General features: G+C 39.6%; 1 protein-coding gene across 17 annotated transcripts in view; it reads right to left on the bottom strand.

Moving 5' to 3' along the window:
• Nucleotides 1–16,207, bottom strand: part of CFAP54 (cilia and flagella associated protein 54) — a 372,233-nt gene that overhangs the window by 155,141 nt on the left and 200,885 nt on the right. For all 17 annotated transcript variants that reach the window (XR_011380202.1, XR_007919544.2, XR_007919541.2 and 14 more), the window contains 2 exons: nucleotides 10,117–10,170; nucleotides 398–605 (listed from right to left, as the gene is read on the bottom strand). Coding sequence is in view for 11 of the 17 variants with exons in the window: in XM_051845787.2 (XP_051701747.2) it covers nucleotides 398–605; nucleotides 10,117–10,170 (262 nt within the window). In the remaining 6 variants the exon portion in view is untranslated. The remainder of the gene's footprint in view (nucleotides 1–397; nucleotides 606–10,116; nucleotides 10,171–16,207) is intronic.

Here is a 16,207-nt window from a genome sequence, read left to right as displayed (position 1 = left end):
CCCCTTCCCCTGCCAGCTCAGTGAGACAGAAACACCACTCCAGATGGGTGTAGCCAAGATAGACTTCTCTTTCTCAAGCTCCCAATTGAAGAGCTATCTTCCTAGGAGGGGAAGAACTTCTCATACGACTTTCAGGAATAGACTGAGCACTTGGTATGAGCAACTGAGAAGCAGGGTATAGTGTCCTTCATCCATACCATACCCACTGGTGGAAGAATATGGGGGATATGTACATGCATGTGCCTAGACATGAGTACATATGTGTGTCATTATATAAGCTTAGGAAAAAATATGGGAGAATATATATTAGATCATTCATAAGTACTAGTGGAGTTTGAAAGGGGAGGAGTTGGAAAATGGAGGAAAAAGGAAAACAACAAAAAAAGGAAACAAGTACCTTTTGAGTTTGGGAGATTTACTTTGCTCTTCTCGGCAGTAAGTCCACGGTACAGCACCTTCACTGAAGTTTCTGGGATACAATTTATTGTTGCAGCCACACTTATAAAAAAGTATGCCTTAACAAAATAAAACTTATTTAAGAGATGTTGTTGGCCAACTGAAACCAGAATTACAGGGAAGCCTTTATTAATTAATTCTTCAAGTGCCTAAAAATTTTTTAAAAGGGAAAAAAAGAAAATTAGTAAAATATTTTTTCAGATATTATATTGTATTATATTATAGATTATATTGCATTGTCTTTTTTTTAACTTTTATTTAATGAATATAAATTTCCAAAGTACGGCTTATGGATTACAATGGCTTCCCCCCCATAACGTCCCTCCCACCCGCAACCCTCCCCTTTCCCATTCCCTCTCCCCTTCCATTCACATGAGGATTCATTTTCAATTCTCTTTATATATAGAAGATCAGTTTAGCATACATTAAGTAAAGATTTCAACAGTTTGCTCCCACACAGAAACATAAAGTGAAAAATAATAGATGATTTTTTAAATGATGATGAAATCAGATCAGACCTATTGTCATGTTTAATCCCAGCGAGAGTCAAGTTGGGAATTGCTAATTTCTTCTTTTTTTTTTTTTAACAGAAGATCAGTTTAGTATACATTAAGTAAAGATTTCAACAGTTTGCACCCCCATAGAAACACAAAGTGAAATATACTGTTTGAGTACTCGTTATAGCATTAAGCCTTGTCTTGGACTCCCCATTTAGTGTTGGAGGAAGGAATACAGGAATAGATGTGGGGTTCCATAAATGGCAGGCTTATTAAGACAGACATGTAATTGTCAGAACCATACAAGCTGTTCAACAATGCTTCTGTCACTCCTACCAATTTCTGACCTGCACCACATGCGGCTATCCTTGTCACATAACCAGAGTGAACATGATGTTCACAGTGAAGGAAAGGCTACCCTACCAAAACAGAAACTGTGAAAGCTCATCGGCCTACACATAGGCTGGTGCTTCTGTGTGAGTAAACTAGAGCTACAAAGATGTACTCAGGGAAAGAATGGATAGACAAGTAATTCCCCTACCCAGTACTGTCCAAGATCATGCACTAGAACCCTTCCTTGCATATACCTTCAACAACCTGGACCCTCTCCGGTGCATACACACTTCCTTGGCCAAATGACAATTCCAACTCTGATCTGACATTCAACTCCAAGCCTTCTTAGGGTCTACAGTTGAAGAGGGCTGGAGAAAATCACACAACCATATAGGCACCCAACTTTAAGTACCCAACCGAAACCTCAGTGCTGCCTGATAATCATCCTATGCATTGCTAATCCACTCACTCTTTTTCTCTCATAAGCAAAACCACTTTATATCCTTCTCTCTTTTAAATCCATGCCCTCCTTCTCCATGCCCCTCCTCACCTAAAAATCTTCCTCATTCCCGAGAAAACTGAAGCACAGTAGAGCATCCATAGGCCCCTCTGCTCCATCTACTTCAACTATGTAACCATCTTCACCCCCTATCCTCCTGCCACCCTCCCACACATACACCTCTGCCTTTCTTCATACTCCCTAAGGCTAGTGGTACCACTTGGGCCATCAATCCTGACCACACTGGCTTACTTACTTACTGAATTACTTACTGCTACATCTCAAACTCCTCCCTACAGAGATTTTCCTATCAGCACACAGCCATGATCTCACTTCTTCCATCTTAAAAAACCAAAACCTCTCTTTACCCCAATTTGCTTTCCAACTACTACCCAAATTTTCTGTTCCCCTTTACAGAAACACTCTAAAGAGTTGTCAATAATCAGATCTCTCGCTTTTCATTTGCTTCTAAATCTATTCCATTCCTTTATCTAAACTCTTTGGTCAGGGTAACCAATGGTTAGCTAAATCCAATGGTCAATGGTCAATTCTTACTCCTCATATGCCATGTTACTTCCATGTTACATGCCACTTAAGCTGTCATTTACTATCAATTGTAAAATGCATAATGATTTCAGAAATGTTAAATGTGAAAAAAAAATTCATGGTTAAAACCAATGAATTACGGTACTAGAATATCAGCAAATCTGACACTACTGATCACCTTCCCATTCTGAAAATGCTTTCTTCTCTGGGCTTTCAAGCCACCACATTCCTGTGCTTTCCTCCTTATCCTACCAGCCACCCCGTTTCAGTCTGTTTTGTTGATTTCTCCTCTTCTCCTGTCCTTTCAATATTGGAATGTACCAGGACTCAATATTCCTTCTCTTTACTTCCTTCCCCCTAGATGATTTTAATCAGGCTCATGGTATGAATTTCACCTAGAGGCTGATGGAACCACAAAATTTTCCTATCTCAACCACTCTTCTTAACTCAAGATTAATAGAACCAACTTCTGACTCCACTCAGATGTCTAACAGTCATCTCAACATGTCCACATGTCCAAAATTACATTCCAAGTCTTGCGCTGCAACATCAAAACCCCCTAGACACACACACACACACGCACACACACACACACACACACACACACACACTATATGGACTGAGAATTTGGTTGCATTGTTGATTGACTGATGTGTTGGATTGACAGCACCAGAACAGTACCTCGCACACAAAGGATTCAGCAGATCAGCTACACTGATACAGTGATTTCTTTAAAAACATAAGTAGATCAGGCCAAATCTCTACTCAAAACTCTCCAACAGCTTTCCATTTTGCTCAGATAAGAGCTGATGTTATAATGGAGCTATAAGGCTCTTCTGAATTTGACCTCTTTTACTTTATCTCCTACTGCTCTCTCATCATTCACTCAGCTCTAGCCTCACTGGCTAAGGCATCCCTCACCAAGCTAGGCAATCCTGCTTCTGAGTATTTGCAACTGCTGTCCCTCTTTTTAGATTTTCTCTCCAGATTTCAAACAACTTGCACATCTACCTATTGCACATCTGTTCAGAAAAATGACCTCAGTGAAGACTAATCTGATCACCCCATTTAAATTACAATCTTCTCCCCTTGGGGTCAGTGCTGTAGTGTAGTGGGTTTGGCCTCTGCCTACAGCACAGGCATCCCACATGTGTGCCAGTTCGAGTCCCAGCTGCTCCACTTCCAATCCAGCTCCCTGTTGTGGCCCAGGAAGGCAGTGGAAAATGGCCCAGGCACTTGGGCTCCTGCACCCACTTGGGTTATCAGGAAGAAGCTCCAGGCTCCTGGCTTCGGATTGGCACAGCTCTGGCCATTGTGGCCATCTGGGGAGTGAACCAGCAGATGCAGTATCTCTCTCTGTCTCTCCCTCTCTGTAACTCTGCCTCTCAAACAAGTAAGTAAATCTTTTTAAAAAAATTACAAATCCCCACTGAACCCATGCTTCCAAACCCCTTTATGTACTGTTGGGTTTATTTTTTCTCATGGCCTAGTTTTCCTTCTAACATACTATATAATTTACTTGCTTATAATGTTTATTTATATATCATATTTATTACTAGTCCTATCCAGTAAAATATAAGATCCATGAGGCCTTGGAGGTTTTCTGTGTAACTGATTCAGTATGGGCTAAGCAGGGAGTTAGTGAGGCACAAAGGAGCTAAGAGGCTTCCAGCAGCCTTTGTGCCTTAGCTGTGCATTAGTAAAAATCTCCACCTCTTTACATTTCAATTCAGCACACCCACCTTCCCCTGATGCACCTGAGCCTCCTCCACCATGAAGAACACACCATGGTAACGCCATGAATCTTTCCCAGAGATCATCACACATACCCTGAACCTTGCCCAAACTCCACCCTGTTGTATATTCAATTAAGGAACTACCAGCTAACCAATAAAGGAGGATGTTGGTGTGCCTCCAGTTTTCCTCATGGCATGCAGCTCTTCTCATGAGGCTGTTCACATTCACTTCTGAATCTGTACTATCTCTTTAATCTCCTTTATTAATACTGCTCCCATTCCTGCACTTTATCTATGTCTGTTTTGAATTCTTCTCTTACGTGGAGACAAAAACTTGGAATAAATACAGCTGGGGACCCCATTTCCCACAATGGACTGCCTGATTTATCTGAATGAAAGCATCAGAGAATCAGAGAAGTGGCATGGACATAACAGATTCTTAATAAATACTTGTTTAATTAACATAAAAGGTAGATGATAGGGTTATCTACTTTAGAAAACAGAGAAACTGTATGGCTTATGTAAACAAAAAAGCAAAGTTTCATTTTTGGGGTGAGTTTGAAGCAATGGTGGCATTGGGAAGGTTTGTGGCCATTGTTCATTTCCTTATTTCAACCTCTTCTAGGAGATGGAAACCAAGAATGCAGGAGAGCTGTACCTGATACAGCCAGTGAGCCTGAGCTACAGCCAAACTGTTGTACTGGGAAAATGGTTGGTCTCCTCCATTTGGAGAAGCAATTTCTGATTGGTTGGGGGTGAGGGTCGAAGAAAACATTTCTCTTCTCTTCATCCTCCACTGCAAATGTGATTTAATGAGCCTTGACAATTACACACAAACACTTGAGGATCAAAAGAAGATTAATTAGTAATGCTATTTAATGCACTGTCCTCTCCATCTATGCAGAAAATACAAAGTGTAATCTGAAGGGTCTTAAGCAGACCAACAGTACTGTTTTAATTAATTAGCTAATTGGAATTGGGTTTCCATTATACTGTCAGTCTCTTCTTGTATTAAAAAGAAATGATCAAACAGACATTCGTTTTACATAAAAAATCACTCTTTAAGGAAATGTTTTTAGAAAACCTTGGCATTTGTGACTGGAAAGAAATAAGTATTCTTAAAAACACCCCCAAGGTCTTGGACACCAAAATGAAATATGAATATGTGTTTGTATCTTCCTAATACTGCTTCTGAAACTGAGCACCTGCCTCTAATGCCTTATAGATTTTAAAAAGTCCCCCATATCTCCTCTTTGGCTTACAGCTCCTCTGTGAAGATTAATTCAGTAATTTACAGGAGTGACACAAAGAGAACCCTGAGTCATAAAGACTCAAATTGCCCCTAGATGTAGCATGGTGAACATCTCAATGTAAGCCCCTAATCTCAGAGCTTTACAGGAACTCACCAGCCCTGATCAAACAAAGTATACTCAAGCTACTCTCAGACCTGGACAGAGTGGAAACCACCTTTGCCATTCCAGAGGAAACATCTGGTTCCTAACACTGATCAATCAAAGAAAGGCCACATGTACTGTTGGCCAACCAGAGATCTATATGCAAGCTGATCAAACACTTCTCATGCCCAGTTGTGACCTATACATTTCATTGACTTTAAACACTTAGGGAGTCCGGAATTGAATATTAGCTGCCTGGCTCCTTGCAGCTTTTTTTAATACAGAATAGATTTATGTATACCTGTTCATCTGCATTAACTGTCACCTGGCTATATGAACTTCTTCTCCATCCACAACCCCCTACAACTCTCTTGTGCCCTAACCCCTTCTAAAGAGACAGACTAACAATAGAGCTCAAAATTTTTTTTATTATCTCAAACTGAATTTAAGTTATACAAGATTCATGTATTTCATAGATAGAGATTTAGAAACATAGATACGTCTACCCTATTCACTCCCACCCATGCTCCAAGCCTTCTTCTTCTTCCCTCTCCTATTCCCACTCTTAATTTTTATAAAAATCTATTTTCAGTATACTTTATATGCATAAGGTTAACCCTACACTAAGTAAAGAGTGCAACAAATAGTATGAAGAAAAAAACACTGTTCCTCAACAGTAGAGGCCAGGACTATAACATAACAATCACTGAATCTCAAAATGTCCACTTCAATCCAATACATTACATTTTAGGTACTCTATTAGTTACACCATAAGAGGAAAAATATATTATATCTGTTGTTATGGGACTGGTTGATTTCACTAAGTATAATGGTTTACAGTTGCATCCATTTTGTTGCAACTGGCCTATTTCATTTTTTTTTTTCTTTTACAGCTGAATAGTACACCATAGTGTATATATACTATAATTTCTTTATCCTGTCTTTAGTTAATGGATGTCTGGGTTGATTCCATATCTTAGCTATTGTGAGTTGAGCTTTAATAAAAATGGGAGTACAGATAACTCTTTCATATGATGATTTATTTTTGTTTGGGTAAATTCCCAGGAGTGGGGTGGCTGGGTCATATGGTATATCTCTATTGAGATTTCTGAAGTATAACCATATTGTCTTCCCCAGTGGCTATACCAGTATACATTCCCAACACATTTTTCCCCACATCCTCACCAGCATTTGTCATTTGTTGATTTCTGTACAAGAGCAATTCTAATTGGGTAAGATTAAACCTCAGTGTAGTTTTGATTTGCATTTCTCTGACAGCTGGCGATCCTGAGCATTTTTTACATGTATCTGTTGGCCATTTGAATTTCCTGTTTTGAAAAATGCTTGCTCAAGTCCTCTTCCATTTCTTAACTGGATGGTTTGTTTTGTTGCTGTTGAGTTTCTTGAGTTCTTTATAGATTCTGGATATTAATTCTTTATCAGTTGCATAGTTTGCTGATGTTTTCTCCCATTCTGTCAGTTGCCTCTTCACTTTGCTAAGGGTTTCCTTTGCAGTGCAGAAGCTTCTCAGCTTGATGTAATCCCATTTGTCAATTTTGGCTTTGATTGCCTGGGCTTCTGGAGGTCTTTTCCAAGAAGTCTTTGGCTATGCCAATGTCTTTCAGACTTTCCCCAAAGTTCTCTAGTAATTTGATGGTATCAGGTCATGGATTTAGGTCTTTGATCCATTTTGAGTGGATTTTTGTATAAGGTATAAGGTAGGAATCTAGTTTCATATTTCTGCACACAGAGATCCAGTTTTCCCAGCACTATTTGTTGAAGAGACTGTCCTTGCTCCAGGGATTGATTTTAGCTCTTTTGTCAAAGATAAGTTGTTTGTAGATGAATGGATTCATTTCTTCAGTTTCTATTCTGTTCCATTGGTATGCATGTCTGTTTTTGCATCAGTACCAGGATGTTTTGATTATAACTGCCCTGTAGAATGTCTTGAAATTTGGTACTATGATGCCTTGGCTTTCTTTTTGTTGTATAAGATTGCCTTAGGTATTCAGGGTATCTTGTGTTTCCATAAGAATTTTAGCAACATTTTATTTTTAGATCTGAGAAGAATATCATTGGTATTTTGATTGGGATCACGTTGATCCCATGGACATTTTGATGATATTGATTCTTCTAATCTATGAACACAGAAGATTTTTCCATTTTTTGTGTATTCTTCTATTACTTTCTTTAATGTTTTGAATTTTCATCATAGAGATCTCTGACTTCCTAAGTTAAATTTATTCCAAGGTATTTTTTGTAGCTATTATGAATGGGATTCATCTTAGAAGTTCTTTCTCAGCCGAGGAATTGCCTGTGTATACAAAAGCTATTGATTTTTCTGTGTTAATTTTATATTATCCTGCCACTTTATCAAACTCTTTCATGAGTTGCAATAGTCTCTTTGTGGAGTCTTTTGCATTCCCTATATATAGAATCATGTCATCTGCAAATAGGGATAGTTTGACTTTCTCCTTTCTAATTTGTATCCCTTTGACTTCTTTTTTCTTGTCTAATGGCTCTGGCTAAAACTTCCAGGACTATATTAAATAGCAATGTTGAGAGTGGGTATCCTTGTCTGGTTCCAGATCTTAGGGGGGATGCTTCCAGCTTTTCCCATTCAATAGTGTGCTGGTGTGGGTTTGTCATAAATCACCTTGATTGTGTTGAGGAATGCTCCTTCTATAGCCAATTTGTTTAAGGTTTTCATCATGAAAGGATGTTGGATTTTATCAAATGATTTCTCTGTATCTATGAGATAATCATATAGATTTTGTTCTTTAGTTTGTTAATGTGATATATCATATTTATTGATTTGTGAATGTTGAACCATACCTGCATAACAGGGATAAATACCACTTGGTCCACACAAGTGATCTTTCTGATGTGTTGCTAGATTCAATTAGCTAATATTTTGTTTAGGATTTTTGCATTCATGTTCATCAGGGATATTAGTCTACAGTTCTCTTTCTCTGTTTTCTTTTTTGGTTCAGGAATTAAGGTGATGCAAACTTCATAGGAGTTTGGGAGGATTCCCTCCCTTTCAATTGTTTTGAATAGCTTGAGAAGAACTGAAATTAGTTCTTCTTTAAATGTCTGGTAGAATTCAGCAGTGAAGCCATCCAGTCCTCGGCTTTTCTTTATTGAGAGGGTCTTTATTACCGATTCAATCTCCATCTACCCTCAAGATACTTAAATGAGAGGCTGGCATTCTGGCACAGCAAGTTAAGCTTCTATCTTCAATGCTGGCATCCCATATGGGTACCAGTCCAGACCTGTCTGTTCTGCTCTGGATCCAGCTTCCTACTAATGCACCTGGGAAAGCAGCACCCTGTGGGTGACCCGGAAGAAGTTCTGGGTCAGCTTCAGCCTGGCCCAGCCTCAGGCCATTGTGGCCATCTGGGGAAGGAACTAGTGGGTAGAAGATATCTCTTTATCTCACTTCTCTATCTATCCAACTATCTATCTATCTATCTACCTACCTACCTACCTACCTATCTATCTATCCTTCCTCCTATCTCTGTAACTGCTTTTCAAATGAATAAAAAATAAATCTTAAAGAAAAAGATATTTAGATGCTACCAGGTCATCAAATGCTGAAGTTCCAAGCATTCAGTTACTGACAAGTACAATGTTGGGTAGGAAGGTAAACATTAGTCTTCCTATGAGTGGAGTGGTAAAGGAAGGACAATGGGTTTCTGTAGGAAAGAATGTAGCAGCCTTAGAAGCATGCCTTGGAAGCAGCTTAGCATACACACATCAAAGTCCTGCCCACTTGCCAGCCTTCTCCCTTGGAGAAGTCCCAGGAGAATCTTTTTGGCCAGGTGTCAGGAGGACTATCCAGTCTAATTACATTTGGTATTAAATCCTTGGGAGGAATTTCAGGAATTTCACACCCAGGAAGCCCTTTGTCTAGAAGAAGAGGGAGGGGGAAGGAGAAATGGTAAGAAGAAGTGAACCCCATAACCATATAATCCCCAATCTGAATGCAGACTTGGCAATCACTCTCAGATCTGCCTGATGAGTTGCCCAGCAGTCCTGCAGAATGCACTGTCTCATTCGACTTGGCTACCTTGCTTACCACTTCTCTCTGTCTCACATCTGAAATTCTTCTCTTATGGAAGACAAGGTCCTTTTTTCCCCATCTCCACTAACACAAGTACATATAGACGAGCAGTCTCATTCTCTTTTTGTGAAAAAAAAAATCACTGAAGAATTTAGAGGAAATACTCATAAAAATGCCAAATGAAAATTCTCTAAACCCTTGCCTGATAGTCTCCTAACTGGAAAAGAAGGAAATGAAGAGAAGGAGTATTGAACACATGGGCTATTGTAAAATGTACAAAATCATTTTCTTACAACCAAAGTCAGCTATTGCCCTCCAGGTAATCAAGATACATATTAAAGTGAGGGATACTTTGCACAGCTAGATGAATGAACTAGATACACATCTGCAATTAAGAAACAGGAGCAGTAACTGCTATTTGCTCCATCTGAAAACCAGATGATTTTGATCCAATCTTACACCTCTGGTCTCAGAATTTTGAGATAAAATCCCACAGCTTATAACATATTTTTAAAACCAACAAAAAGATTGAAAAGACTCAAAAATTAGTAACTAAATATCCAATGTCTATTAACACTGTGTTCCTTACCTGTATATTTTCTTTACTGTTAAGAGGTTTCCCTGGGTCAAATGATTGGAATAACTGTCAAAATACAAAATATAACAGTGGGAATGAGACTATTTGAGTATTCTTGTAGATGAAACTTATAAATGAGTTAATATGTTCTTCTAAAATTATCATAAGTACCATTTTTAATGTGAAAGTAATACACACTCTAGTTAGAAAAGTTAAGTATTGCATTAATATGTAAAAAGCATCTGTCAATTCCTTTATGTAGTCTAGTTAATATTTGATTTCTCTCTTACAATTATTTTTACATTTAAAAACTCCAAGATTTATATTCCATGTTCACTAAAAATTGTATCATAATTTTCATTCAATACCATTAAATTCTTTTATTTTTAACTTTTATTTAATAAATATGAATTTCCAAAGTACAACTTTTGGATTATAGAGGCTTTTTCCCCCATAACCTCCCTCCCACCCACAACCATCCTATCTCCCGTGCCCTCTCCCATCCCATTCACATCAAGATTTATTTTCAATTATCTTTATATATAGAAGATCAATTTAGTATATATTAAGTAAAGATTTCAACAGTTTGTACCCACACAGAAACACAAAGTATAAAGTTATGTTTGAGTACTAGTTATACTATTAATTCACATAGTACAACACATTAAGGACAGAGATCCTAATGGGAAGTAAGTGTATAGTGACTCCTGTTGTTGATTTAACCATTGACACTCTTATTTATGGCATCAGTAATCCCCTGAGGCTCTTGTCATGAGTTGCCAAGGCAATGGAAGCCTCTTGAGTTCACCAACTCCGATCTTATTTAGATTTAGACAAGGCCATAGTCAAAGTGGAAGTTCTCTCCTCCCTTCAGAGAAAGTTACCTTTTTCTTTGATGGCCCATTTTTTCTGCTGGGATCTTACAGAGATCTTTCATTTAGGTTTTTTGTTGTGTTGTGGTGTTTGTTTTTTTTTGTTTTTGTTTTTGGTTTTTGTTTTTTTTTTTTGCCAGAGTGTCTTGGCTTTCCATGCCTAAAATACTCTCATGGGATCTTCAGTCAGATCCGAATGCCTTAAGGGCTGATTCTGAGGCCAGAGTGCTATTTAGGACATCTGCCATTCTATGAGTCTGCTGTGTATCCTGCTTCCCATGTTGGATCATTCTCTCCTTCTTAATTCTATCAGTTAGTATTAGCAGACACTAGTCTTGTTTATGTGATCCCTTTGACTCTTAATCCTATCATTATGATCAATTGTGAACTGAAATTGATCACTTGGACTAGTGAGATGGCATTGATACACGCCACCTTGATGGGATTGAATTGTAATCCCCTGGCACATTTCTAACTCCACCATTAGGGGCAAGTCCGATTGAGCATGTGCTGAACTGTACATCTCCTCCCTCTCTTATTCCCACTCTTATAACCATTAAATTATTTATAAAATCTCAGTCTAACAGGTAGGTAATACCTATCCTGTGAATGTAGAAAAATTACTTAACCTCTATTACTGTTAAACAACTAAGCATGGCATTTCCCACCAGCAGCCATCAGTCAGCTTGGTTTAAGTAACACTGATGACTATTTTTGTTTGTACTTTTGAGTACTGTCTTTGAACAGATTCCTGGAACTGGGATTTCTAGGTAAAAAGATAAGAATACTTTAAGAAGATTGGAAAGAGCTGGCTCAATTACACACCTACCTATATCATTTGAAATGCCAGAATCATTGTACTTTTAAGAACATTGAGTATTGTCACTCAAAAAATAAAACTTTGCCAGTTTGAAGGTAAAATTATATTAATATTCAGAATGATTATTTTTAAGATTTTTTTGAATTATCTGTTAATATGTCTGGTTCTAAATGTAATACTGCATTAGGACATATTTAGTTTATTTGCTATAGGAGATTGTTATATCATTAACTAGGACAGGTTCTTTTGGGAACAGAAGGCCCTTTTTTAAAAATACCTATTTGTGCCGGCGCCGCAGCTCACTAGGCTAATCCTCCACCTTGTGGTGCCGGCACACCAGGTTCTAGTCCCGGTCGGGGCACCAGATTCTGTCCCGGTTGCCCCTCTTCCAGGCCAGCTCTCTGCTGTGGCCTGGGAGTGCAGTGGAGGATGGCCCAAGTGCTTGGGCCCTGCACCCCATGGGAGACCAGGATAAGTACCTGGCTCCTGCCATCGGATCAGTGCAGTGTGCCAGCCACAGCACGCCGGCTGCAGCAGCCATTGGAGGGTGAACCAACAGCAAAGGAAGACCTTTCTCTCTCTCTCTCACTGTCCACTCTGCCTGTCAAAAAAAATAATAATAACATTTGTGAAAGCCAATACTTATACTCCTCATGTATATATCCCCATGGTCACCAGGAAGTCACCAACAGTTTTATGGATAAGTTGATCACACATGGATGGTGCCCTACTTCAAGCACCTGTGCCTCTCTGCCTGAGGACATTCTATGGCCATAAGAATGTTCAAGAGGCTAGAAGTATAGGGTAAAATAAATTCACTAACGAAGGATAAGACAGTCTACTTAGTCTCCTGAGGGCCCCCACTGGTCAAGGCCCCCACCTGCTCATGAATGTGTCGCTCCCCCTCTCACAGAGGAACGACACTAGACCCTGCACTGTTCTCTTTGCCCGGCCCTTCCCGGGTTTGCTGCCGGCCCCCCACCTCCGCGGAGGGGCGGCACCCCCACCGTTTTCCCCGCTTCTGCGGAGGAGCAGCACACCGCTGGCCGGCTCTCTCAGGGGTTGCTCAGATGTTCCTCAGATGTTTCCCGGTGCATGTTGTCTCTCTCCTCCTTTATAGTCCTCTTCCACCAATCCGTGCTCTGCTGCCCACACGCTGAGCACGCTGCTCTCCTCCAATCAGGAGCAGGATCAGCTCCTGCAGCGTATCAGTCAAACTGGTGAGGCAGCTGTGTAGAAGTTGTTTGCTGTCTCTCAGCGCCATATTGTGGGAGAGCAGATGCATAGAATTAGTCCTAGCAGTTCTAGTAATTTAGTCTAGTCTCGGTTGCTCCCCACAGAATGTTCTCTGGATGGATCAAATTGCTTCGCTTCTCAATCTAAATTTCCCACTCACTCACTATACTTCCTGGAATCACATCCCAAATACACTACTTGCCTCTAAATCCTCATCTCAAGGATCTGATTTTGAAGGATTCCCAAAACTAATACATCACAATAATTTTATTTAAAAAAAAAAAGTGTTGGCAAGTGTTAACTTTTTTCCCCTTTTTGAAGATATTCTTTGTTATCTGTAACACACTGAAAATTGAGTAGTAACTGAATTCATGGGGACATCTCTATTGGTGTAAACTGAAGTTGTAATGGGACTGTTACCCAGTTGGTAATAGGACTGTAGATTTGATAAGAGCAGAATCCTAGTATGAGTATAATGATAAAATATAGAATTTTTAAAGGCCTGTGTGAAGTCCAATAGCAATCTCTAAAACTTCTTCAGTTACTTCTTTGACAAGTGAAACCTAGCTCATTAATCCCTTCTTAAATAACTAGCCTCCAGCCTAATAACATTGGCACCTATTTTAATTATAAACCCTGAGAGCATTTCCTCTTTTAATTACACTTTTTAAAATTCCCATTGAAGTTGGAAAGCTGCAAATTAACTTTGAGAATACAAAATTTGAAGTCAGAATCCATCAGGAGATGGATTATCTTATGAAAGGTAGTGGAAAAAAATTAAGTTGGGAATTTACATGTAAAAATCAGTTTCATCATTTATATTTGTTTTGGTGAAAGCAATGGCCACCTTAAGTTTCTCTTGTTTCTCATTCTACCTAACTGTTTGCTCTATCTGCTCATCTTCCTGAGTTGGACTTAAATGTGGGTCCTCTGACTTCTACTTTTCTTGATCTGCCCCAATTCCTCAGGTGATTCCATCCTAGTCCTATGATCTTAAATCTCTATGCTGATAACCCCATATTTATGCATGCAACTTGAACTCCTTTAAATCCCAGATCATATCTTCTCTGCTCTGATCTATGCTACATCTCCAGTTGGTTATCTACTAGGGATCACATGCTCACCCCTGCCCAGAGCAGTATGCCTCATCTCAGAGAATGGAAAATTTTCCTACCAGTTGCTTAGGTTGCACACTGAGGAGTTATCCTGGACTCCTTTCTCTTACATCACATGTCCAAACTATCATCAGCACGCACTCTCAGTTCTATTGTCACCATCTTCACATCCAGGTCACTCCTAACTCTCTCTACTGTTATCACCCCAACCATTACCATATTTCACCCAGATTATTTCCAACAGCCTTCAAATTGATCTATTTATACCCCTGCCAAGCTACAGCCTGCTCTCCAAGGAGTAAATAAAGTGGTCTTTTTATATTTATTTCCTATCATATTATTTCTCTGCTTAAAACTCTACAAAGTTTCCCAACTCATTTAAAGTAAATTCCAGTCCTCAGCAAGCCTTATAAAGATCTTACATGACCTGACTGCTGGGTCTCATCCTCTTCTCCCCTCCTCCTCTCCCTTCCTTTCTTCCACCTCTTTCTGGCAACTTCTCTTTGCCTACCCATTTTTGCTCAACAATTTCTTACAAGCATCGTTTCAGGGCCTTCACCTGTACAGTTCCTCCCTCCAGGAAAGTTGTTTGCTTAGATCTTTGCATGGCTCACTTCTCTCAAAACTCATGTATTAGAGAGATCTTCCAAACCACTCTGAATAAAACAGCAAGCCACTGCCCTGGTCACTCTCCATCTGCTCGAGTGGCTTGATTGTCTCTCACAGCATATAACCACCTGAAATGTGTTTCTGTGCTTAATATGTTTAGGGGTTTTTTCAGTGTGCTCTAAGCTGCAGGAAAGCAATCACTCCATTTGTCTTTTTATTGCTCTTTCCCCATGCGTGGCATAGTGCTTGTGTTCAGGAAACACTCAACAAGTACTATAAATGAATTAGAGTATAATTGTAACAACAACATGCAAACCACTTAAACATTGTTGACCAAAATGCAAGCAAGAAAATAGTGTTAATTTAATCAAAGTAAGAATATGAATTAGTTCACATCACAGAGAATGAACAAAATGGATTCCTCTTGATAGATGCATGGATGGACTCATATACATACAAACACATACATATATATATATAATGTATAGACAGATTTCCTGTATATACAGATATATACATATGAATACACACACATGGACACTTGCACTCCTATCTTATTATATACTAAATGCACATCTAAAGGTATTCTGAATACAACCTCATACCCTATTAAAAACACTACAGCAGCCACACAAAGTGACAAGCAGGTACATTTCAGAAGAATTGCTGAACTAATGAACACATTATATGTAGTACAAGGTTAGCTTGGGCAAGTGATTTTCAAGACGTACAGCTCATTCCCCAGGTCCTGCAAAGATGAATCCCACCACCCTGCACTGTGTGTGTCAGGTCCACACCTCACACATTCGGCCTCCCTCAGACAAAGTGCTTTGTTACCTCCTCCTGTTTCCTTTCTCATTGGCCCACAAGGGCCTAAAGCAAGATCACCCAGTGGTTTCCAGGTCACTGGGGAAAACCAAAGCAGAGGAAAACAAAAATTCATCCTGTTATAATTTATGTGTTAAATATCAACATTAGTGTTATCCAATTTACCAACACACACTGAGCAAACCAGGTGAAATTACGTTCAAAAACAAAACTAGGTAAATGTAAAGGATGTTTTCTCTTTATGGAAATCAGAAGAAATTTTTTTTTTTTTTTAATTTTTTTTTTTTTTTTTTTTTTTTTGACAGGCAGAGTGGACAGTGAGAGAGAGAGACAGAGAGAAAGGTCTTCCTTTTGCCGTTGGTTCACCCTCCAATGGCCGCCGCGGCCGGCGCGCTGCGGCCGGCGCACCGCGCTGATCCGATGGCAGGAGCCAGGAGCCAGGTGCTTTTCCTGGTCTCCCATGGGGTGCAGGGCCCAAGCACCTGGGCCATCCTCCACTGCACTCCCTGGCCACAGCAGAGGGCTGGCCTGGAAGAGGGGCAACCGGGACAGAATCCGGCGCCCCGACCGGGACTAGAACCCGGTGTGCCGGCGCCGCTAGGCGGAGGATTAGCCTAGTGAGC

Source organism: Oryctolagus cuniculus, chromosome 11, assembly GCF_964237555.1.
Source record: "Oryctolagus cuniculus chromosome 11, mOryCun1.1, whole genome shotgun sequence".
NCBI lineage: Eukaryota > Metazoa > Chordata > Mammalia > Lagomorpha > Leporidae > Oryctolagus > Oryctolagus cuniculus.
The sequence above is the reverse complement of the archived record's forward strand: the minus strand, read 5'-3'. Positions and strand labels throughout refer to the sequence as shown.